We start from the raw sequence: 23,378 nt of genomic DNA, 5'->3' as shown, positions 1-23,378 counted from the left end.
ACAACCTAAAAAAATATTTTAGAGTATTTGATGCTCAAAAGGAAGGTTTCAATGACTTGGAAAATTGTCATATGTATAACTCATTTCCCATGAGTGCTAGATAAACATTAGTTCAAAATCTTTTTCACTCATACATGTTATACTAATATTAGATATGTTTGCTTTGTTAGTCTTTTGGAAACAATGAAGAATTTGGAATTATGTATGCAGAATTGGAGTTCTACAAAGAAGTTTGGACAAACAAAAAATATAGCAATAAAATTTTTTTTTGCAGGGTTGGTGCCATGGTGTAGCAGGTAAAGCTGCCACCTGTGATGCTGGCATTCTATATGGAACGGATTCGAGCCCCAGCTGCTCCACTTCCAATCCAGATCCCTGCTAATGTGCATGGGAAAACAGAGGAGGATGCACCAAGTGCTTGGGCCACTGCATCCATGTGGGAAACCCAGATGAAGCTCTTAGTTCCTGGCTTCATCCTGGGCCATCCCCAGCATTTGTGGCCATTTGGGTGAGTTGAACCAGAGGATGGAAGCTTCTCTCTCTTTCTGTGTAACTTTGCATTTCAAGTAAACAAAAGTCTAAAAATATTTTCTTTGAAAAAAAGAAACTGTTTCATCTTAATCTTTTTATTCCCTTCCATATTACACTCATTAATAAGAAGTAACTATACACAGTCCACATTTAAAAGTTGAGATATAGTTTGCTTTTCCTTCAGAGTGAAGTATCTGTATGAATTGTTTGGAATTCTCCTGCTTGGAGTTTGTCTCTTCTCTCCATTTATTTATTTATATCATAGTAGTCTGCTATGAAAATAGGCTTTCAATGTGAATTTTTAAATTTAAATTTTGGTTAATGTAAAAATAAAATATTATGGGATACAGTGTTACATTTCTTTTTTTTATTTATTTTTTTACAGGCAGAGTCAGACAGTGAGAGAGAGAGACAGACAGACAGACAGACATAAAGGTCTTCCTTTTTCCATTGGTTTACCCCCCAAGTGGCCGCTACTGCCGGTGCGTTGTGGCCGGCGTGCTGCACCGATCCAAAGCCAGGAGCCAGGTGGTTCCTCCTGGACTCCCATGCAGGTGCAGGGCCCAAGGACATGGACCATCCTCCACTGCACTCCTGGGCCACAGCAGAGAGCTGGACTGGAAGAGGAGCCACAGGGACAGAATCCGGCGCCCCGACCGGGACTAGAACCCGGGGTGCTGGTGCTGCAGGCAGAGGGAGGATTAGCCTAGTGAGCCACGGCACCGGCCTACAGTGTTATATTTCAACACATACATGTTGCATGAGCTGACCTATCAGAATAATTAGCATTTTAGTTTATCAAACATAAAATGTTTTCAGTTTTCTAGCTCCTGTCTTTTAATTCCTTATAAAGTATATAATGTGTTAGTATAAAGCACAGTCACTCCACCATACTGTGGAACACTGGAACCTATTTCTCTGTCTCACTGTGTTTTTGTACCCAGTATCCAAACCTCTTTTTTCCTCTTCCTCCGTACCCTTCTCAGACTTTAATAGTCACTATTCTACATTCATATCAACACTTTACCTTCCACATATGAGCAAGATGATGTGATCTTTATCTTTCTGCCTTTCATTTAGTTCTATCAACCTACTGTCTTCAATTTATCTATTTTTCTATAAATAAAAGGATTTCATTCTTTTTTATGACTGAATAATGTTCCATACCACATACTCTTTAGCCATTCATTTGCTGATAGACAATTTCATTGATGCCATATCTTGGCTAGTATGAATTATTTTGCTGTAATAAACATGGGATAATTATTAAATTTCCTTTGAATATACAGAGTAGTGAGTTCTTAGATCACATGGTATATCTATTTTTACTTTATCAAGGAATCTACACATTGTTTCCTGTAGTGGCTGTGCTAATTTACATTCCCACTGATGGCATGTAAGAGTTTCCCTTCCTCCACATTCTTACCAGCATATTATTTTTTGTCTTTTTCATATTAATTACTGTAACTGGGGTAAGGTGATATTCATGATAGTTTTGTACATCATTTTGTTGAGGATTAATGATATTAATTTTTAAATTACTTGTCCTTTTGTGTGTCTTCTTTTGAGAAATTTATTCTGATCACTTGTCCATATTTAATTGAGTTTCTTTCTTTCACTGTTGAGCTCAGTGTATATTTGGTATGTTAATCTCTTTTCATGTAAATAGTGCATAAATACTACTTCCACTCAACTGGTGGTCTCTTCCTTCTATTAACTGTTCCATTTTCTATAAATTATTTCATTTTCTTAGCAGAAGCTTCTTAATTTGATATAGCTTTATTTTCATAAGCAAGGATTTTAACTCATCACACTTAGAAGTGGCCTGTTTTACCACAAAAGGCCAATAAAAGTATATTCATGTTCTACCACAGTATACCCTGTCAAATAGTCTTTTGAAGTGGTTGTGCCATTTTATACTCTTGTAAGCACTGAATGGGAGACTTACAATACTTGACATATACAGTAATATTTGATACTGTAACCATTTCCATTTGAGACAGTCTGGTATGCATGTGTAAATATATCTGCCTCAGGCAACACTAATGAGGCTGAGCACTTCGAGTTTATCCATCAGTTGAATTTCTTCTTTCTTACAAGTCTTTCAAATATTTTATCCTCTAAAAATAGTGAATATCTAATTTACATGTTATTAAACAAATAAACATATAAATATATAAATGGACATATTTACTTCCTTGTTTTCTCTGATGAAATAATTTATTTTATATTATTGTTTTATATAAGGAAATTTTGTAAATACATTTCATTTTGTGATTTTTATGTTTACTCATATATTTTATGCAATTTCTATTTTTGTCTCTCTATTATTTATTTGTTTTTCCAGCTTTTTTGAGGTTTGATAAATAAAACTTTTATATACATGATATATAATGTGATATTGAGATATATATATATACACATACCAGAAATTGTTGCTGCCATCAATCTAATTAACATATTTATCTTTTCACTTAGTCATGTTTTTGCATGTATGTGGAGTGAAAATACTCATCCTCTTAGTAACTTTCAAGTGTATAATACTTCATCGACTATGGGCATAATCCTATACAATAGGTATCCAGAGTTTATCTTTGTATCCACAGTTAACCGAACATCCAAATCCTTCAACCAACTGTCCCCATCTTCCCCCACCCACTAATATCTGACAACCATCTTTCTGCTCTCTGTTTCAATGAGTTCAAGTGTTTTTAGATCCCACACATACATGAGATCATGCTGAATTTGTCTTAATGTGCCTGGCTTATTTCACTTTGCGTAATGCTCTCCAAGATTCTCTATATTGTTGAAAGTGGCAAGATTTCCTTCTTTTTTTTTTCTTTTTTAACTTTCTTTTTTTTAAACTTTTCTTTAATAAATATAAATTTCCAAAGTACAGCTTATGGATTACAATGGCATTTCCCACCCCCCCATAACTTCCCTCCCACCCACAACCCTCCCATCTCCCGCTCCCTCTCCCATTCCATTCACATCAAGATACATTTTCAATTATCTTTATATATAGAAGATTGATTTAGTATATATTAAGTAAAGATTTCAACAGTTTGCACCCACACAGAAACACAAAGTGTCAAATACTGTTTCAGTACTAGTTATAGCATTAATTTACATTTTGGTCTTTTTCAAACTAACAAGACCAACTAGAATGACAGTTTTTTTTCTCTCATCATCTTACCTAATCTCTCAATGGTGTTTAAAACAATTAGAAACATCACTATCAATATACATTATTATAATTAACAACTTCTGCTTTCCCCACCTTCTCAGGCATATCTATCAAATGCACTCAGTTAAAACTAAAAGATTTCCTTCTTTAAAAAAGATTTATTTATTTATTTTTTAAAGATTTATTTATTTATTTGAGAGGCAGATTTACAGAGAGTGGGATAGAGAGAGTGCTCTTCCATCTGTTGGTTCACTCCAAATGGCTGCCACTGCCAGAGCTTAGATGATCTAAAGCCAGAAGCCAGGACTTTTTCTGGGTCTCCCATGTAGATGCAGCAGCCCAAGCACTTCATCTTCACTACTTTATCAGGCCATAAGCCAAGAGAGCTGGATTGGAAGGGGAGCAGCTGGGACATGAACTGATGCCCATATGGGATACTGGTGCTGCAGCTGGAAGCTTAATCTACTATACCAAAACACTAGCACAGTCATTATTCTATTTATTGACATTTTGATTTTTTCATGTTTTGGCTAATACAAATTATGCTGAAAGAACATGAGATTTTAGGTATCTCATATAGATAGTGAATCTATTTCCTTTGGATATATACCTGATGTGTACGTACTAAGTCAGTGCAATTTTTAATATTTGAGGCACCTTCATATTATTTCTATAGTGGCATTCTAACCAATGCTATACAAGGGTTCGCTTTTCCTCTATCTTGTTACACTTGTTATCTTTTCACTTTTTGATAACACCCATCTAAAGGGGTGAAGTGACATTTCATAGTGATTTTCATATGCATATCTTATGATAAGTGATCTTAAGCACATTTTCATATGTTCATTGGCCATTTGTATGTATTATCTGGAAAAATGTCTATCCCTGTACTTTCACCATTTTAGCATTAGGTTATTTGATTTTTTCCCATTGAAATATTTTAGTTCCTTATACATTTGCAATTTGAACCCTTTATTAGATATATGGTTTACAAATGTTATCTCCTATTGTCTTTTCATTTTTCAAATTTTTTTGTCTTCAACAAATTAGATGTATAAGAAATATATCTCATTATAATAAAACCATACATGGCGAGTCCACAACTATTATATTATCTAGTGAAAAGCTAAAAGTGTTTCCTCTTAGCTTAAGAACATGCAAGTATGTACACTTTCAAGACTTCTACTTAACATAATTTGAGAACTTCTAGCCAGAACAATAAAGCAAGAAAAGAAAGTGAAAGTTATCCAAACAAATTTCAATCTGAACACATAAGTTTGATACCAAAGGCTGAGAGGCGTGAAGGGATAAAGAGAGTTTAGGTAAAAAATAGTAGGATTAGCTGGTTCTTTAATTGTGACAAATATATCATACTCATATGAAACGGTAATAATAAGGGAAGCTGGGTGTAGGTTATTGGTTGTGACAAAATATGAATATAAGATGTTAATTATAGGGGAATCTGTATGGTATTTGGTAACTCTTTGTACTACTTACCAATTTTTTTAAGATTTATTCATTTATTTGATAGAGTTAGAGAGACAGAGAGAGAGAGAGAGAGAGAGAGAGAGATTTTCCAGCCACTGGTTCACTCTCCAGATGGCCACAACAGTTAAGGCTAGGCTAGGCCAAAAGCAATGGCCAGGAGCTTCATCCAGGTCTTCCACGTCGAAACTCAGGGCCCAAAGAATTTGTCCATCTTCCACTGCTTTTTCTAGGCCATTAGCAGGGAGCTGGATGGGAAGCAAAACAACCAGAACTCAAACTGGTGCCCATACGGGATGCCAGTATTGCAGGTGGCAGCTTTACCAGCTAACGCACAATGCCAGCTCAAGTTTTATTTTCTAAATTGAAAACTATTCTGAAATAAAAAAGTTTTTAAAAGGTATCCAAGTTTTAAATGAAGAAATGGAATTTTCCCTGTTTGAAAATGACAAGACATTATAGAAAATCCTAAAGATTCCTACAAAAAAATCATAACTAATAAATAAATTTACATAAAACATCAAAATAAAAAATGGATAAGTTACTATACACTAAGAACAAAATTATCTTCAAACATTCAGAAAATAATCCCATTTGTAATCCCATCAAAAAAATAAAATTTTGGGGAAAAATTAACTAATTTTATTGAAGAACTGAGCACAGGAAACTAACACTTTAATGAAAGAGATGGAAGACAAAAATTACCTAGAAACATATTCTGTGCTCATGAGTTGAAAGAATCAATATTGTCAAGATGCCCATACTACTCAAATTGTTCTAAAGGTTCAATAAAATTCCATCAAAACTCCAGTGATATTTTCCTCAAAAACAGAACATAAAATACCAAATTTTGTATGAATCTGCAAGACTGAAAACTGCTAAAGCTGTCTTGATTAAGAGAGTAAAGGTAGAAAAATGACAATTCCTGATCTCAAATTATATTACAAAACTGTAAGACTCAAAATCACGTGGTACTGTCATAAAAACACATGTATAGCCCAATGGAATGGAGTAGAAACCACAAAAATATATCCACATATGGTTAAGTGATCTTTGACAATATTGCAAGAATACAAAATGAAAAGTGTGAATTCCTTGAATGGTGCTGGGAAAACTGGATCTCTGCATGCAAAAAATAAAACAACCTAGATCTTCATCTTACATTATACCTAAAAATCAACTAAAATGCACTGTAGACTTAAACATAAGGTCTGAAAACACAAAATTTCTAGAAGAAAACACTGGGAAAAAGCATTGGTCTTGTTAATCATTTTTTGGATATGGCAACAAAAGCACAGGCAAGAAAACAAAAATGAATGGGTCGACATCAAACTGAAAGGTTTTTCACAGTAAAGGAAAAAATTAACAATAATATTATTATAATTTCTGTGGTTCAAATAATATTTTCAATGACTACAATTTAGTTTAAACTAAATTTAAACTTTAAACTACTATTTTGTATGTTTGCCAAGAATTCTAGCACATCCAAGAAGTAGAAGTAGTGAGAATTTTTTCATTTCTGGTATCCATGCGAAATTCCTTCTATTTCATTATTAAGTATAACTTTTTCATAAGTTTTAAAATTTACTGATTCAAATTAGAAAGATCCCACTAGTTTGGTTTTTATGTATTCTTAAATTATATTTCTGTGTTAAACATCGCAGAATTTTTCCTGCATGTGTCAAGATGATTATATTCTATATGTGCATATATAGAATTGATAAACTACAATACATACTGTCTGTCCTCTCTTTCTCTCAGATTTATTGTTATAAACATAGGAATTTTGAAATGTAGATAATGTTAAATCAAGTATTAGTTGTATAAACCCTGCTTGTTCATGCCATTAGATTCAATTTGTCTGCTTTAACCTACGAGACTCTTCCCAGTATGATTACATTTTTCTAATCTACAGCAACTTCTGTTTGTTACTCTCAAGGTATAGTTCAGGCACATGAGACACTTAAATTTACACATCTAAGCTATGTACTCTTTCCCTGAGCTTGTGCACATTCTCAAAACACTTTTCTCCTCTTTACTTTTTTAATTGTTACTTATATTTCAGATTTGAATTTAAATATTACTTATTGAGGAAGTCTTGATTTCTCTAAGACTTCATTGGGCACTTTTGTTATGTAAAGTCAATGTATCCCAATTAATTACTCATCACCCTGCATTGATATTTTTCTTCATTTATCTGTAGTGCATTTCCCGTCTCTGCATTATTTCCTGTCATATGCCTGGGGAGTGATAGATGTCAGATAATTATCTGTTAGAAAAGTGCATGCAAGTAGAAAACACATTCTGAATTGATAGATACAGTGTGTTCTAATCAATATTTAGTTAAATAAATTTTAAAGGCACCACTGAAGACCTTGATAATTATGATATGTGCATCTACAGATAAATTAGAAGATATGCCAGGTAGAGTTTTTCATTGATATCACCATCACCATCACTGCCAACCCAAAGTGTACATTCTGTGCCGGTCTCTGGAAGTCTCTGGAAAGACTGGCAACTTATCTAGAGATTCTGGATCTAAGTTAAATATATACACACTATTCACTCTGCAACAGCCAGAGAAGTATGTGTGTCATGTAGACCAGAGAGCAGTACGTTTTACAACAAATGTGTGTGCATGTATGTGTGTGTGTGTGTGTGTGTGTGAAGTAGAGTCAGGGAGAAGTGCTGTCCTGGGAATTTCAAGTTTGCACAGAGTAAAGCTGGAAGTTACCTCTCACTCTTTTCAGCTCAGTTTTTTATACAGTGCAAGAGAATCTCAGGAACTCCCAAATTCCTCTCACCAGTGGCTGGTGTCAACTCTTATCTTCACACCTGGATTAGAAAAAAATATATATAAAATAAACTTGCGTGCTCTCACTTAGTCATCTAGCAAAGAGATGTTTTGACAGTACTTTTAACATTGTATTCTGTTGAACTTCACAACCAAAGTATTTTGGGCACAGTCATTGTCGAGCCAATGAGAGCAATATGTAAGAAACAGAAACTCTAGATATTTGAAAAAATTCATTGTTGGCATAAATTACATTTGACTAAGAATCACTCTTTTACTCTTCTCATTTTTGGGGTTTCGTGTATGCTCACAATTTAGTTGTTTTTTTCTGGGTTCCTTCCTTTATAATCTACTTTCTAGTCTCCTCTTTAATACCTCAACTTGTATATATGACAATATATTAATTCTTAAAATTTATCAACTGCATATCATGATTCAAAATAATTTTCCTGAATACTATAAGGCATTTCTGAATTTAATTCTTAAAACAAACCTATTCTAGTCATTCTCAATAAATAGAGTTAAGTTATTGGTTCATGCTTACACAAGTATGTTAGGAAACTTATTTTTAAATCCAGGCTATGCTTCTTTCTAATAGGGTTATTTAACTGACTATTGCTCAAGTGAAAGACTAATATGTGAAAATTTATTATACTAGCATCATACAATTCATTTGTTTTATTGAAACACATTTTAACATAAGTCAAAGTATGTACAATCAGGACTCATGCAAGTTAACTAAAATTCAGCCAGTTCTTATTCTGAGACAGGAAGAAAAGAAAGAAATATGCTTCACTATCATTAGACTCTTTAAAGTACTTTGTTTAATGATCTTCAGTTGGTAGCAAATGTATAAATAATTCAGGGCTCTTGTATGGTCAATTTACTTTCATACTCAATCTGACTTTAAGTCCAATTCTATATTATGTAATGAAGACAGGAAAATGAAGGAAAGGTGGAAATGAACTATTTTATTCACTGCCTTCTATTAGACAATTACGTATGTGCTTTACATGTATTAATTTACAATTAATTTTTACAGTGGCCCGCAACCCCCAGAGGAAGTTATCAAAAGTCCCATGCTATGTAGGAATCACTGGCATTAAGAGAAGCTAAAAATGACCCAAGACACTTAACTGAAAAGTGACCTATTCAGGTTTCCAACCCAGCTCTTTGTGACTTCAAAATCTGTGTTTTTTACTCTGTCATCAACCTCTTACAATTTTAGTCTAGCAACAATGTTTTTCAATAAGAGAATTCATGTTCTTTTATATTAGAAATAACTTATACTAATATTTTTGAACTTTCAAATGCATATGTAAGCATTTAGAGACCTAAACAACATTCTCCACTCTTTAAGGAAGATATTGATGATCTGCATATTCTCAAAATGATAATGTAGCACTTACAGTGTTGAACTGAGAAAACAGACATTTGCAATGCTTGAAAATCACATGGCTTGAGTCCTTAAAATTTTCCATGTTCTCGTGATAGTGTGTGGTATCAGCTGGTATGATTTCTACACTGGATATAGGTTCAACATCAAGAAGAAATTTTCTATAAAGAGAATCATGTTTACCTGAATTATCATTTCTTTTTTCATCAGAGAGTCCTAGAAAAAATGGCGGATATGTTCATGGAATTGGTTCATTCCAGCATATTTTTGCATTTTCTACTGTATCAGCTCATTATACCATTTTGGGAAATGAGTATCTGCTCAGAACCTTTCTCAGCGCTGTCTTCACTTCCTTATTTCTCAGTGTGTAGACAAGTGGGTTAAGCAGTGGGGTGATCACAGTGTAGGTCACTGCCACAAGCAGGTCATTGTCAGAGGAGTACAGGGATGTGGGCCTCAAGTAGATGAAGGAAGCACAGCCATAGTGAACAATGACCACCGTGAGGTGGGAGGCACAGGTGGCGAAGGCTTTGCGCTGTCCCTCCACTGAGGAGATCTTGAGGATGGTGGAAACAATGAAGACATAGGAGATGAAGATCAAGACAAAGGGAACCAGCAACACCAGAATGCTGAGGAAGAAGATTGCCATCTCCTTCAGGTTGGTATCAGTGCATCCCAGTTTTATGACAGGGGAAATATCACAGAAAAAGTGGTTGATCCGATTGGAGGCACAGAAGGGCACACTGAACACTAGAATGTTGACAACCACAGAGATCAGGAAACCACACAAACCGGAGGCTAAAACCAACTGTATGCAGGTAGCTTTGCTGACAATGATCGTGTAGTTGAGAGGGTTGCAGATGGCAACATAGCGGTCGTAACCCATCACAGCAATGAGAAAGCAGTTGGTACAAGCTAAACCTACAAAGAAATACAGCTGGGCCACACATCCAGAGAAAGAAATACTTGGAATTGTGGAAAGCAGGTTGGTTAGCATTTTGGGCACAATAACCAAAGTGTAGCAGGTTTCTGAGCAAGAGAGGATAAACAGGAAGAAGTACATAGGGGTGTGCAAAGCCCTGTCCAAACGAATGACAGACATGATGGTGGCATTGGCCGTCAGAGTGGTCAGGTAGACTAGCAGGAAGATAAAGAAGAGAAAGATCTGTAGATCCCCCAAGTTTGAGAAGCCTATCAATATGAACTCAGTGATCACACTGTGGTTCTGTCTCTTCATGGGTCAAAGGAGATCAGACTCAGACGACCTGAAACGGTAACAAAAAGAATTTCACACTATTGAAATTTCCAAAAGAAACCAAATTTATGATTTTGTATAAATCTGATAAGATTATTGTGTTACAATGAGTAACCAACAAGAGAAGCACATAGGGAATGGGAGAAAACCAGAAGACATAAGCAGTGACAGAAATAAAACACTGTTCAAAATAGGTGTGGAGATTAATATCCATTGTGATAACTTGTTTCTGTTCTTTGCATTCTTATGTACATAGAAGGGTCATACTGCTTTAAACAATAAAGTGATTTAGAACTCATCTATTCCTTGAGGCTGGCTTTGTGGCTTTGAAATTAAAGCTGCCGCCTGTGACACCAGCATTTTGTATGAATGCTGTTTTGAGTCCTGCTGCTCCACTTATAATCCAACAATGGCCTTAAAAAGCAGTGGAAAATGGCCCAAGTACATGGGTCCCTGGTAACCACATAGAAGACCCAGAAAAATCTCTTGGCTCCTGGCTTCAGCCTGGCCAGCCCTGGCCATTGTGGCCATCAGGGTCGTGAACCAGTGGGTAGAAGATTCTCTCTCTCTCTCTCTCCTTTCCTCTTTCTCTTTTCTCTTTCCATCTCTCTATCTCTGTGTAACTTGTATTTTCAAATAAATAAATAATCTTCAAAAAAAGAACTGATCTGATCCTGCCACTGTATGGAAGATGAACTCAAGGCTTAAAAAGACTAAACCATTGCTTAATGCCCAAACGTGACAGTCTTTAGAAGTGGAGGATCTTCAGGGCTGGGATTCTGGCATGGTAGGTTAAGCTGCTGCCTGCAATGCTTAATGAGCATCCATTATGAACACCAGTTTAAGTCTCTGCTGCTCCAATTCCAATCCAGTTTCCTGCTAATGAAGATGTCCCAAATAAGTGGGCCACTGCTACCTATATGGAAAATCCAGAGTTCCTGGCCCCTGGATTCAGCCTCACCCCGCCTCAATCTTCGCGGCTGTTTGGGGGAGTGAATCAGTGGATGGAAGATCTCTGTCTCTCCCTTTGTTTCTCTAACTCTGCCTTTAAAATAAATAAATAAATCTTTTAAAGAAGAAATTGTTTACCTTCAAAGTCACCTTATGAAATTTTTTATTAACATAACTGAAAACAAATGAAAATGAGATCTATAATTTCCCTGTATACCTCACCAAAATACTGCATATTCATACTCAGTTGTAATTATTTTCATCTGCTTAAAAGTGTTCAAATTCTGTTTAGAGGTGATAAACTATGAAGCCTTTGAGATGTCTCGCATTTTGGGATTTCACTTCGCATGAATATGTGATAATCTGGGATGAAGTTCCTAATCAAAGCTTAAATTATTCTCACAACATCATGAGGCTGGCACTGAGATCTCCAGCATCAAACTCCCTCTTCGATCTCTGCTGCCTACATTATGTTCTCAGAACAGCTGTCACCTTTCTCTGTGAGAATGGCTTTAGCTTGACTCATACATCAGGTAATGCTAGAACCTTTATACCAGTCTTAGTCTTAGTCAAGCAATCTTTACATTGAGCAAAATATCAAGAATCTTCTAGCTCAATTCATACCCAAATCAGTAAACTACTTTATAGATATCTGAAAAGTACCATCCAATCTTCATAGTCAAGGACAAGTTATAAAGAGCCCATTGTCTTGCAAAACTGTCTGTCCTGTTGGTAGACAGTTTATTTGGCTAAAACCTTTTTATTCTGAGAGAAGCCATGCATCCTTGAATTATCCAATTAATGTTCTTGATTTGTCCTCCTGAAATACTCACAAAAAGATTAATTTCTCTTATAAGTGGTAGTAAAACAATTGCGTTCTTTATTTTCCTCCTGACTAACATTTGTAGTTATTTCCATGATTTCTCATTGCATTATTTCTGTAATTGTGTCTGTGCTGATTATTATTTTAGATATTTTATTCCTGAGTATTAGATGTTAAATATGCCCCTTCGTTGCAGACAAGCTGACTGGTCTGCAACCGTCACACCTGACCAACTTCTCTTTCTGCTGCTACATACATCAGTGCATTTCCTTCCTCTTTGCTATTAATCCTTCACAATTAATATTTATCTACAAAACCACAACTTACATTTATCTCTTGAAAGACTTCCCTGAGTAGCTGATTATCTTCACATTGCCCTCTCTATCAGTTGATTCTGTATTAGAATGGTGCAGAGGGATATTGGAAAGGATGCACGCTCTGGTAAAGACCACAGTGGTGGTACTTTATGATCTTGGGGAAATTACTTTGTTTCTCATATTTCTTCTCTGAAATTACAATGGCAATAGTTAACCAATCAAAAAGAATCAGCATCAAGTGTTATAGAAAAGCTCTAGATTCATGGTGAGCTTTCAATAAATGTTAACTATTAGCATCTAATTTCAAGAAAGAAACTGAGGCTCCGAGAAGTAACATGTGAAGACCTAGTTTGCACGGTTATTTAACAGGAAAGGCAAGACTGTATACCAAACCTATCTAACTCCCCTATCCAGGGCTTTGTCTTCTGAATTGCTTGGGTCCTATTTTTTTTTTTTTTTTGACAGGCAGAATGGACAGTGAGAGAGAGAGAGACAGAGAGAAAGATCTTCCTTTGCCATTGGTTCACCCTCCAATGGCCACCGTGGCCGGCACGCTGCGGCCAGCGCACTGCGCTGATCCGATGGCAGGAGCCAGGTACTTATCCTGGTCTTCCATGGGGTGCAGGGCCCAAGCACTTGGGCCATCCTCCACTGCACTCCCTGGCCACAGCAGAGAGCTGGCCTGGAAGAGGGGCAACCGGGACAGAATCCGGCACCCCAATTGGGACTAGAACCTGGTGTGCCGGCGCTGCTAGGTGGAGGATTAGCCTATTGAGCCGGGGCGCCGGCTTGGGTCCTATTTTAATATTTTCTTTTCCTTGCGTGTTTATGCTCCAGTGATTTAGAAAATATATGAATGTTCTGTAGTATGATGCTCATGCAGGATTTCTACTCCCTCCTTCCAACCACACTTCTCTTCTGTTCTTCTACATTTAATCTTTCATATGCTTTTCCTTTCGCTAAGATACATGTCTATACTTCTATTCAGGCAGTTTCTTTCCAGCTCTTAGTTTAGGTCTGTTAGAAATATTTTGTGGATTTGCACTTTTCTGATCCTTTCCTAACTCTACTCTCTCTCCCACGCTCACAAAGCAGGGCTTCGTTCAGCAGGATCTGTGCACTCTCCATTTGGTCTCTGTCCCTGTCTTTCACCTGAGGTCCTTTACCTGTGTACGGGTCCCACCATTTCTTATGCCTCTTAATCCTTCTTAGGTACTCAAAGTGTTTTAGGGGAGGATTATTGGTGATGTTATTACTGATAAAGAGTGGTCCTACAATTTAGTACAAAGGAGATACTTACATTCATAAGCAGAGATTTGCACAATCTCAGATCCTTTCAGCAGTATATAATCAAAGTCTAAAAAGGAGAGAGCAGTAGGCAACTTTTTGAAAAATGCCAGACAGCATTTTTCTCCCAGTTATTGTTAGAGAAAGTCCGAGGGCCATAAGCCTTTATAAATGAACAGCTCTGCCTTATCTCTGGGCTGTGACTAAATGAACATCCTGGATGTTAGCAGCTCTTGGTCGCTGATGATGGATACAGCAGCAAAATCTCTGAGCTTATATAGTCAGAGCACTACAGAGGATTGGGGCATTGGAGTCTAGAAATGAAAACATGTGTGTTCCATGCCCCTCCCCCGCCACCAGGAAAAAAAAGGAATTGAATAAAACACTTTGTTTGCTTGATCTGAGTTAATCATTGAACACATTAACTTTTTTGCAGGGGTCTTTCATTTTGGATCAAGCTTTCATTTTCTGAATGAAGTAATGAATCACTAGTCTCAACCAATGACTATATATTCTACATATAGATTGACTGATTTAGGCAATTAAATAAAGGGCATCCTTGACAAATTTCATAGTTTCTTCTTCTTTCTTAAAGTTCATTAGTTGAATTAGCCAAGCATTTCTTTTCCATGACTCTCCCATTTTAAGCATTTAACTTAAGCACACCTGCTAAGAAGGCACAAATTCTTTTTCTACTTTCTTTGTGTGCTGGATTAATCTCTTCAAATACAATCATCTGTGCAGAATTTCTTTTACACATTCATCAACTCATTAACTTAGTCAATATGTTTTGAATATCTAAAGTGCTCTATGTGCTCTTGTGAATTTGTTGGTGGGAACGTGACCCAAAGATGAGAGTGGAACAGTCCCAGCCAGTGATGGTTTATGGCATACATGCACTTGATTATCCTGAGGTGCAAGTGAAGATATACGGTGTTGAATTCTACCAGTATCCTCTGAATAAGCATTTGATGTGAGGTCTGGAACCATTTACAATCAGTTTATATGATTTACTTTAAGGTCAGCAGGTTTAAAATTGCTGACTTCTTTCAAAAAAGAGCTTAGTATTTGTAAAGGGGGATGGGGAAACAAATGGAGGCTTATGAGAGAGAAAGAAGACTAAGAAAGGGACAAGCACAGAGCACTAGAACATTAGTTAGAGGGGGCATAGTTCTCAAATCTAGTATCAATTGATGGGTCTCCTTCTCAAATTCTCTTTGTGCCTCTGCCATCTAACAACCTTTCCTTTCCTGAAACATTCAGGATTTGTGTTCTATTAGAAAAAGATAAAAAAAACAATAATTCTTGTGTTTTAAATTTTAATTCCAAGAAATATGTTTATCAACTAATAAATATGTGGTATACATTGGTACAAATAAAGTCTCATAGCATATCATGGTATCTTCATTCCAGTGATAGTTTAATTTCTGAGAAGACAGGAAAGATATTTAAAGTAATAATCATTTAAATTGATTGGCCATTTTATAGGGCAGACAATGTAACAACTATGATGGAAACCTTCCTATCTATCTTTTATACTATAATTTGAATATTACCTATTGACTCCAGTGTTGCAGCTTCTGAACACATGTTAGGCAGCCATCACTATCCATTTATTAGTTCATATATTGTTTCTGATAACCTTATCAGCTCAGACAATATTATCTCCATTTAACAGAAGGACCTTAAGGAGAGCACAGTGGTTTTTCTGAGCTGAGGAAAGTTAAACTGGAATGCAAAGAGACTGAAAACACTATAATTTGTGGAACCACATGCCAGAGAGGAGGGTCCAGTTAAATAAAGAGTTTCAAATACACGCATATGAGTATATTTACATGAGGAACTGAAAGTTATGATGCTTAGACATGAGGCTGGCATTGTTGCACAGAGGGTTAACACTTCATCTGTGACACAATTCTATGATACATTTAAAAAAATATTGATGGGCTGCTGGAGTTGTGGTGTAGCATGTAAATCCTCAGCTTGTGATACCAGCATGCCGTATGGGCACCCGTTTGTGTCCCTGCTACACCATTTCTGATCCAGCTCCTGACTAATATGTCTGGAAAAACAACAGAAGATGGCTCAAGTGCTTGGGCTTCTGCACTCACTTGGGAGACCTAGAAGAAACTCTTGGGTCTCAGCTTCAGCCTTACCCAGCCCTGGCCATTATGTCCATTTGGGGAGTGAAGCAGCAGGGGGAAGATCTGTCTCTCTCTGTTTGTCCCCCACCCCTTTCTCTTTCTGTAACTCAGAATTTTGAATAAACACATAAATCTTTTTTTAAAAAAAATACTTATACATAAGTTGAAATTTTTAAAGGACTACAGAAGAATCTGTTGGAAAACTCTCACTTATATACTTCGTAGAACTCACACATGATCATGAAATGGTTTAAGTCCCTGCTTACTAGGGTTGAAAAACATCATAGAAAATATAGGACAATCGGGGCTGGCACTGTGGTGTAGTGGGTTAAGCTGCTGTCTACAGTGCCAGCATCCATATTGGCACCGGTTCAAGATCTGGATGCTCCAATTCTGATACAGCTCCCTGCTGTGGCCTGGGAAAGCAATAGATGATGGACCAAATCCTTGGGCCCCTGCACCTACTTGGGAGACCTAGAAGAAGCTCCTGGATTCTGTCTCCTGGCTTCAGATTGGCACAGCTTCAGCCGTTGTTGCCATCTGGGGAGTGAACCAGTGCATGGAAGACTTCTCTCTCTCTCTCTCTCTGCCTCTGCCTCTCTGTAACTCTGCCTTTCAAATGAATAAATTAATCTTTAAAAAAATAGAATATATAGGAGAGTCAGATAAGATTCCAAAAATTTAAGTTAGTAATAACTCTCATTAAATGACACTCTTATTTTAAAGGACTTGAAGGCAAATTTTAAACTATATATACAAACTTGTACATGGCCCACTGAATTTTAACAAAGGTGCAAAGCAATATCATGAAACAAGAAAAATCTCTCCAATGAATCATGCCAGACTAAGTATTTGTCCTATGTAAGTAAATAAAGAATAACTCTTCTGTAATATAATGTGTAAGAAATTAACTCACAATGGATCATATATCAAAGTATAAAAATTAAAGCAATGAAACTTTTATGAGAAAATATTGTGACATTAGAGTTTGATTTCTTAGAAGAATACATAAGATACACAGAAGAGAAAAAAGAAATAAAGCCAATAAATTAGATATTATCAAAATTTAAAAACTTCACTTTTACAAATAAATCATTAAGAAAATATCAGACAGATCACACATTGAGAGAAAATATTTGCAATACATATAAAAGGCCTGACTTATTTTATTGAGAATATAAAGAGCTCTCACAAGTCAATTATAAGAAGAATAATCACCCAAAATTTATATATTAGTTCATGTTATCTCTCTCAGAAGCACAATCTCACACACACACACACACACACACACACAACCAATAAACACGGAACAGTACTCTGCAAAGCTATCATTTATGAATAAAGGTGAAATAAAGTCCTTCAATAATGGACAGAAATTGAAAGAATTTATCACCACTCATCCAGCCGTACTGGAGGTGCTTAAGGATGTACTACACAGAGAAACACAAAAATATGGTCATTATTATGAGAGAATGTGAAGGCAGAAAATCTCCCAGTAAAAGTACAAAGGAAATGTAAAGCAAACAATAGGAATATTTAAGGAAAAATAGCAGGGCCAAGTCTCAATTTATAAAAAGTAGCCTTGAATGTAAATGGCCTCAACTTTCCAGTTAAAAGATACAGACTGGAAAAATTGATTAAAAACAAGAGTCATCTATTTACTGCCTACAAGAAACACACCTTTTACTTTGCACAGAAAGTAAAAGGATGGAAAAAGATAATCCATGTTAATGGAAAACCAAAAAGAGCAGATGTAGCCATCCTAATATCTGCCAAAATAAACTTTAATACAGAAACTGTTAAAGGATGAATCAGGACACAATACAATAAATAAAGGATCAATTCAACAGGAAGATGAGACTATATAAATGTATATGCACCCAATTACAGGGCACTTGGATATTTAAAAAAAGTTAACTGATCTCAAGGAAGACATAGACTCTTTTTTTAAAAAAGATTTATTCATTTACTTGAAAGTCAGAGTTGCACAAAGAGAGAGAGAGAGAGAAAGAGAGAGAGAGAGGTCTTCCATCCACTGGTTCACTCCCCAGGTGGCCACAATGGTCGGAACTGTACCAATCCGAAGCCAGGAGCCAGGAGCCAGGAGCTTCTTCTAGGTCTCCCAAGTGGGTGCAAGGGCCCAAGGACTCGGGCCATCTTCTACTGCTTTCCTAGGCCATAGCAGAGAGCTGGACAGGAAGTGGAGCAGCTGGGTCTCGAACCAGTGCCCATATGGAATGCTGGCACTTCATGCCAGGGCTTTAACCCACTGTGCTACAGAGCTGGCCCCAAGACATAGATTCTAATAAAATAATAACAGGGGACTTCAACATCCCAATTTCATCAATAGATAGATGAATCATACAAAAATTTCAGCAAAGGAACAACAGAGCTAAGCAAAACTATACACCAAAGGGACCTAACCAATATCTATAGAACATTTCATCCACAATTGCAGAATACACATGGAATTTTCTTTAGGATATACCATACACTAGGCTGCAATATAAATCTCAGCAAATAAAATAATCAAAACCATACCATGAATTTTCTCTGATCACAATGAATTGAAGTTGGAAATCAACAACTTAATAATCTCTAGAACATATGCAAACACATGGAGACTGAACAATATACTGCTGAATGAACAGTAGGTCACTGAAGCAATCAAAAGAGAAATTAAAAAAATTCTGGAAATGAATAAAGATGACAATACAACATATCAAAATATAGGGATGCAGCAAAAGCAGTGTTAAGAGGGAAGTTTATAGCAATTGGTGCCTACATAAAGAACTTAGAAAGGCATCAAATAAAGGAGCTATCAAAGTACCTCAAGGATCTAGAAGAACAACAACAAATCTAACCCAAAATTCGTAGGAAGATAAAAATAATTAAAATTAGGGAATAAAAAAATTGAAACCTAAAACATAATATAAATGATCAGTGAAATGCAGAGCTATTTTTTTGAAAAAATAAATTGATATATCATTGACCCAACTAACCAAAAACAAAAGATGGAAAAGACCTAAATCAATAAAATAAGAGATTTAAAAGGAAATGTAACAACAGATACCACAGAAATAAGAAAGAATCATTAGAAATTACTTCAAAGAGCTGTATGCCAACAAATCAGGAAACCTAAAAGAAATGGATAGATTCCTGGGCATGTATAATCTGCCAAAATTGATTCATGAAGACATAGAACACATAAAGAAATCAATAATCACAATGGGTTTAATCAGTAATAATGTCTCCCCCCAAAAAAGAAAAGCGCAGGTCCTGATGGCTTCACTGCTGAATTCTACCAGACATTTAAAGAAATAATTCCATTTCTTTGTAAGCTATTCAAAACAATTTAAAGGGAGGGTATCAACCCAAACTCCTTATATGAAGCCAGCATTGTCTTAGTTCCTAAACCAGAAAAGAAACCACAGAGAAAGAGAAATATAGACCAATTTCCCTGATGAACAGAGGTGTAAAGATCCTCAATAAATACTAGCCAGTTGAATCCAACAGCAGTTAATAAAGATCACCTACCTAGACCAAATGGGATTTATCCCTTTTATGCAAGGATGGTTCAACATCTGCAAATCAATAAATGTGATACATCACATTAACAAACTGAAGAACAAAACCCATATGATTATCTCAATAGATAAGCTATAATATCCTTTCATGATGAAAGCCTTAAGCAAATTGGGTACAGAAGGTACATTCCTCAGTACAACCAAGGCACCATTGTATTGAATGGAGAAAATTTGGTAGAATTCCCTCTAAGAACTGGAACCAGATAAATATGCCCATGCTCACCATTGCTATTAAATACAGTCCTGGAAGTTTTAGCCAAAGCCATTACACAAGATAAAGAAATCAGATGGATAGAAATTGGGAAGGAGGTAGTCAAACTATCCCTATTTGCTAATGACATAATTCTACATATAGGGGATCCAAAATACTCTACTAAGTGACTATTGGAACTCATAAAAGAGTTTGGTAAAATAGCAGGATATAAAATCAACACATAAAAATCAATAGCCTTTGCATACAGAAAATGCAATAGTTCAGAAAGAACTTATAAGATAAATCCCATTCACAATAGCTACAAAAATAATATCTTGGAATAAATTAAACCAAGGACATCAAAGATTTCTATGATGAAAATTACAAAATATTAAAGAAAGAAATAGAAGACATGAAAAAGTGGAAAAATCTTTCATGTTCATGGATTGGAAGAATCAATATCATCAAAATATCTATACTACCAAAAACAATTTATAGCTTCAATGTGATTCCAATTAAAATACCAACAACATTGTTCTCAGGTCTAGAAAAAATGATGCTAAAATTCATGTGGAAACACAAGAGACCCTGAATAGCTTAAGCTTTCTTAAACAATAAAAACAAAGCTGGAGGTGTCACAGTACCAGATCTCAAGACATATTACTAGATCTCAAGACATACTACAGAGCAATTGTAATCAAAAAAGCATGATACTGGCACAAAAACACATATATAGACCAATGGAACAGAATAGAAACTCTAGAAATCAATCCATGCATCTACAACTACCTTATCTTTGACAAAGGAGCTAAAATCAATCCCTGGAGCAAAGACAATCTCTCCAACAAATTGGGCTGGGAAAATTGTATCTTCACATGCAGAAGTATGAAACAAGAGCCATACTTAACACCTTATACAACATTCCACTCAAAAAGTATCAAAGACCTAATTCTACAACGCAATACTTTCAGATTACTAGAGTACATTAGGAAAATGCTGCAAGGCATTGGCATAGGCAAAGAGTTCTTGGAAAAGACCCCAGAGGTACAGGCAATCAAAGCAAAAATTGATTGAAATCAAAGCAAAAAAAGGTTGGAATCTGTAGAAAATACTGGCAGGAATGTAACCACTTTGGAAAACATTTTGATAGTTTCCAATAAGCTAAGCATGCACCAAGCAAGTGACAAAATCTTTTCATACCTATTTGTTTATCCCAGAGTAAGGAAAAACATGTCCACAGAAATCACTATACATCAATGTTTATGGCAATGTTGTGTGTAACAGCTCAAATTTCTTAAATAGTAAAAGGAAACAAAATTTGTTTTCCATATGTTGAGATTATTGAGCAATAGAAATTAATGCACAAAAATATTTAGTTACAATTTAAAATTATTTTATTGGGGGAACAATATCAGACAAAAATAAATGATACTGTATTATTACACTTATATACAATTTTAGAAGATTTCATATTGAACTATAATGGCAAAAAGCAAGTTGCCTGTGAGCTGGGATAGAAATAGGAGTAACTTGCACAGGTTCTATGAGTGAAAAGGAATATGTCAATGTTTTCATTGTAGCAATAGTTTCACATGTATCACATGCATTGTGCATTTTAAGCATGTACAGTATATTGTAAGTAAAATGCATATTAAGCCTAAAAAGGGGATGGGTATTGTGGCACAGCAGGTTAGCTTACAACTTGGGATGCTGGAATCCCATGTCAGAGTGCCTGGCATCCAGTTTCAGGTCTGAGTTATGTACAATTTCCTGTTTTTGTATAGCCTGTTAGGTAATGATAAATGTCTGATGTATGCAGGTCCCTGCCATGCAATGGGCTCCTGGCTTCAGCTTGGCTGACCTGGCTATCTATTAGATGGAAGTTTTCTCTCTCTCTTCCTCTCTCTATTGTTCTGCCATTGAAATAAATTAAATAAATACATTAAAAATTATTAAAAAGTATTGAAAGGATAACACTTTTCTATCAAGAAGGAAAATTGTCAGCTAAAATAATATAGTGTTATATACATATAAAAAGAATAATCAAAAGAGAACAAAATGAAATTTCTAGAAATAAAATGTAGGGATTTATATTATTGATAAATTTAGATGACACATTGGAAAAAAATGGCAAATGAACTTGAATAAAGCAAAAAAATTTTCCAAAACAAAGCACAAAATGATGAGGGTCTTTAAAAATAGAGTACAAGTAATTGGTGGAACAATAAGTATTAAAGCTATCTCTATGCAGATATTCAGGAGAAAAAGTTGAAAAATATTAGAATAGTTTCTGATGAGGTACAATAAAAACTGAAAAAGGTCAGTAAACCAAGGAGACTAAAAATATTGAAGAATAGCATATTTGTTAATTGAAAGACCCAAATTGTTAACATGACAATTATGCCCACTTTGATCTACAGTTAAACATAACTAATTGCAGAAATTGAGAAGCTGATATAAAATTCATATGGAAATTTAAAGCACAGAGAATAGAGAAAAAACACTTAGAAACTAGTGACATCTCTGACCTCAGAATCAGTTCTTAAGGCATTTTAGTCTGGCTGAAAAGCCCACGAGAGCATTTTGGGCATAGAAGGTCAAGACAATGTGGCAAAAAATGTGCTACATGAGGGACCTTGGTGGGTGAGACCCTAGTGGAAAGAAATGGTCATCAAAGAAAGATGTAGTTTTCTCTTAAGGGAGGAGAGAACTTCCACATTATTATGGCCTTATCTAAATACTGAAGGAGTTTATGGATTCAAAAGTCTTCCATAGCCTAGGCAGCTCATGTCAAGAGCCTCAGATGATCACTGACATCTTACATAAGAGTGTTAATTGTTAAATTAACAATAGGAGTCACTGTGTCACTGTGCACCACCTTCCCATGCAGGACCTCTCTCTGTCTTCAATGGGTTTTATTATGAGAGTTAACTGTAAAACTAATTCTCCAAGATTTATTTTCATTTTAATGTATTAAGTGGAAGATGCAGGACCTCTGTCTTCAATGAGTTTTATTATGAGAGTTAACTGTAAAACTAATTCTCCAAGATTTATTTTCATTTTAATGTATTAAGTGGAAGATATTCTTATTTATCCTAAGTTTTAGTTATGCCTAAGCGTTCAATGCTTGTTTTCTTAGGTGCTTCCTTAATTACTGATAAAACTCGTTCAAGGACTTTCTTTTAATGTATTAAGTGTATTAATGTATTCTGCCTCACAAGTTATAGTTCTAAGTGCTCTCAAAATATCTACCATTCTTGGATGCTTCTTTAAAATTGATTAAGTTTGTAAAAAAAGAAGTGAAATTAACTTCAAGATGCAATGACTTTGTACAGCCCTTATTGCGACTGCTTAGAAAACAGGCTTTGTGTGTGTGTGCAAATTGTTGAACTCTTTACTTAACATAGAGTTGGTCTTCTGTGTATAAA

At 35.5% G+C, this 23,378-nt stretch overlaps 1 protein-coding gene across 1 annotated transcript; it reads right to left on the bottom strand.

The window, feature by feature from the left end:
* Nucleotides 1-9,509: 9,509 nt before the first annotated feature.
* Nucleotides 9,510-10,630, bottom strand: LOC100354618 (olfactory receptor 10T2-like). The gene has a single exon (XM_002715295.3). It carries the CDS (start codon nt 10,628-10,630, stop codon nt 9,686-9,688), a length of 945 nt encoding a protein of 314 aa, XP_002715341.2. The 3' UTR covers nt 9,510-9,685.
* Nucleotides 10,631-23,378: the final 12,748 nt, after the last annotated feature.

The sequence above is a fragment of the Oryctolagus cuniculus genome, chromosome 7, assembly GCF_964237555.1.
Source record: "Oryctolagus cuniculus chromosome 7, mOryCun1.1, whole genome shotgun sequence".
Taxonomy (NCBI): domain Eukaryota; kingdom Metazoa; phylum Chordata; class Mammalia; order Lagomorpha; family Leporidae; genus Oryctolagus; species Oryctolagus cuniculus.
The sequence above is the reverse complement of the archived record's forward strand: the minus strand, read 5'-3'. Positions and strand labels throughout refer to the sequence as shown.

Coding starts and splice junctions, on each gene's coding strand:
- LOC100354618 (XM_002715295.3), bottom strand. CDS start 10,630: ATGAAGAGACAGAACCACAGTGTGATCACTGAGTTCATATTGATAGGC.